Source organism: Sinocyclocheilus anshuiensis, unplaced genomic scaffold (genome assembly GCF_001515605.1).
Source record: "Sinocyclocheilus anshuiensis isolate Anshui unplaced genomic scaffold, SAMN03320099.WGS_v1.1 scaffold199, whole genome shotgun sequence".
NCBI classification, from domain to species: Eukaryota; Metazoa; Chordata; class Actinopteri; order Cypriniformes; family Cyprinidae; genus Sinocyclocheilus; species Sinocyclocheilus anshuiensis.
Window position 1 is genome coordinate 2721976 of NW_015552582.1, and position 2967 is coordinate 2724942.

The 2967-nt window shown below is 35.6% G+C and overlaps 1 protein-coding gene across 1 annotated transcript in view; it reads right to left on the reverse strand.

The window, feature by feature from the left end:
* Window positions 1–1836, reverse strand: part of LOC107665331 (myosin light chain kinase 2, skeletal/cardiac muscle-like) — a 9089-nt gene extending 7253 nt beyond the window's left edge. The window contains exon 1 of the mRNA XM_016456160.1: window positions 1237–1836. Coding sequence (XP_016311646.1) covers window positions 1237–1746 — 510 coding nt within the window. The 5' untranslated portion in view covers window positions 1747–1836. The remainder of the gene's footprint in view (window positions 1–1236) is intronic.
* Between the last annotated feature and the right edge of the window lie 1131 nt (window positions 1837–2967).

The following is a 2967-nucleotide window of genomic DNA, read 5'->3' on the forward strand; positions in this document are numbered from 1 at the left end:
ATTTGGAAAATTAACAAAGAAAAAAGAACATTTAATGTATATATGCATCCAACTTTTTTGTTTTCAATATTTATGTCACATTAAAGATGGCAAACAAACCTCACACAACATAAAAAGCAAATGTGAACAATTAATGGGTAAAATAAACAGACAAACAAAAACATATGCAGATGACATGGCATTGGTGGGATGTGTAAAGGATATTCAGTCATTAGATACTTACCTCAATTACAGTTTGGACAGAGGAGAGATTCTTTGCATCTTACTATTAGTAAAACCAAAGAAGTGTGTTGTGGGGCTAACAATGTACGAGCACTTTGTGAACCTTTGTTAGTTAATGGACAGGAAGTTGAACAGGTGGGATCTTTTAAATATCTAGGTACAGAGATTGACTCCCAATTTTCATTTGATTAGCATTCAGATAATGTTTTTAAAAAGGCTTATCAACGTTTAGGTTTACTGAGAAAACTGAGGAGTTTTAACATTGAAAAGGACATTTTGATGGTTGTCTATAAATCACTTATTGAATCTGTTCTTACTTTTAATATTGTTTCCTGGTTTAACTGTCTTTCTGTTAAAAGCAAAAAACAAATTTTAAGAATTATAAATGTGGCGAGTAAAATAATTGGTGAGAAACAAACATCTCTCACTGATCTCTTTACTGTGGCATTAAAAAGGAAAGCCTCTGTTTTTGTGGGAGACTCTTCTCATCCCCTGTATAGCTCTTTCCAGTTACTTCCCTCTGGCAGACGGTATAAAGTGCCTTTAGTGAAAAGGGCGAAGTATCAGAAGACCTTTATCCCAACTGCGATTAGCATTTTAAATAGGATCTTAAAATGAACTTTTTTATAGTTGTGAAGTGATGTATGTAATGTAAAGTGTTGTTGTGATGATTATTTGTATTGGTTGTGTGTTGAGCCTTTTGTCTAAAGACGTATTAGACAATAAAGCTTTTGAAATTGAAATTGAAAAAGAGAGTAACAAACATGTTCATGGGTCCACTTTTGTGCAACAATAACCTTTTTAATTCATTCACATGGTCAGCTGCTTCACAAACTTTACTAACTAATACTAATTTTGCACATAAGTGTTTATATACTGAAACATTGTGTTTTTGTTCATTTGTTTGGCTCATTCGTTCACTGTTTGTAAGTGTTTTTGTCTGCACTTCAGGAAATATGTATCAAAATAAGTCATTTTTAATGAGGAATTGGTGCATAAAACATATAAACTCACCCTGCTGCTGGATTTTGATTGTGTGTTTTTCAAGAGATCGGCCAATCTTGAGTGGTTCAACACTTCAGCAACAAAACTGACAACCTGCTGAATGCCGCTGACCAGTCGCTCCAAAGCATCAAGTCGCTGATCCTGTTGTTCCTCCTTCTGTCGAACAGTTTCTATAACAACACGCACATCACATAACATCTGCTCCACACTTCGCCCACCAGTAGCTGTGCCTTGATCTTGACCGATGGTATCCAGTTGTCTCAGAGACTCTTCCTGCAGGGCGAGGAGTTTGTCCATCTTATCACTCAGATCATTGACTTGTCCTATAATTTGTACGAGAGCAGAAGATGAGGAGGATTTTGAGGAAGGCTTATCAGAAAGTGGTGAAGATGGACGTTTGTTTGAGGTAGAAAGCGAGGCTCTTCTTGCTGTGGCTCTTCCGCCGTTCGATCGCTTCTGAGCATGAAGTGGTTTGGAGTCATAAACCCGAGCAAGAGACTTGACAAGATTAGAGCTCATGATGACACTTTAAAACAAGTTAAAACAAATAGAAGTTTAGCTTATTTTCTTCACGTTCTCTTGAAAATGCTTCCCAACTTACAGTTCATTTGTTCCCCTTCTCATTCTCTTGCTATCTCTCTGTCTGCTGTCTTCAGCTTCAAAACCGATGCTTTTTATAGGGGTCATCATGCGTCTTCCTATTGGCTGGTGTGCGAGTGGTCAGTGTAATGTCGCTGTTATCTTCTGGAGGAGGGGCGATTAGAGTGTGAATCCTAGAGCCAGGTGTGAAGACATTGAAACCAGAGTGGGTGCAAGAAAAAGAGCTCGATGGATTCAAAGAGTGACATATCGACAGCACTGACATATCTTTTAAATGTAACGACTGTTAAACCAGTAGAGTCGATCTCCTGATCGACTGACAATCAACACCTCAGTTAAAGGGACTGTGTTCATGTACGTGACTCTGATCCCTTTGTTCCAGGCAAGAGAACGCAATGAGCCACAATGAGCCAAGTGCAAATGTGCGATTGAACAAGAGCAGGTGCGCACAGCTGAGTCTATTGAAAAACTGGGACAGAATAGCTGTTGAGACACTGAAATGGCCCAGACTTCTATTTTCAATGTGGTTCCACTGTCTCATTGTTATACGAAGCTCTGTATGAGCCTCAATTTGAAATGCTTTTGAAGTTGTAAATAAAACAGACTATTGGAGTATGTTTTACAAGAAAAGACTATTTTTGTTTTTCTATTTCAAAATTTCATGTTTAATATATTTAATGTTATTTGCTGTTTCTTTTTAAGTTATTGTGAGGTTTACTAGCAATTTCTGAGTGAAAACAGTTTCAGCACCAATTTTTTTTTCAGTGTACCTTACAGACATTATTTTAAAGGGAAGAAAACATGTTGACAGAAATGCAAATGTTTGCTGCGATGTTTGTTCCCACAGTCATGAGAATTAACTTAATAATATCAAGGAATTTTAAAACTTATTTCCAATTATCTAAAAATTTAAATTTAAACTACATTTTAAAAAGTCTACAAAGTCCTATAAATTATTATATTTAAAACAGTCTACAGTTTCTAGTGAAAATTTATTCCAGTTTTTGATTATTTGTTCTAGAAAAAAATAAACAATTGAATATTTATTCTAGATTTAAGTTATGCTCAGCTCAGAATAATTAATTGACTAAAGATTACTCCTTGTAAATGTAATATTTATAAAATGTGTTTTAGCCTTTA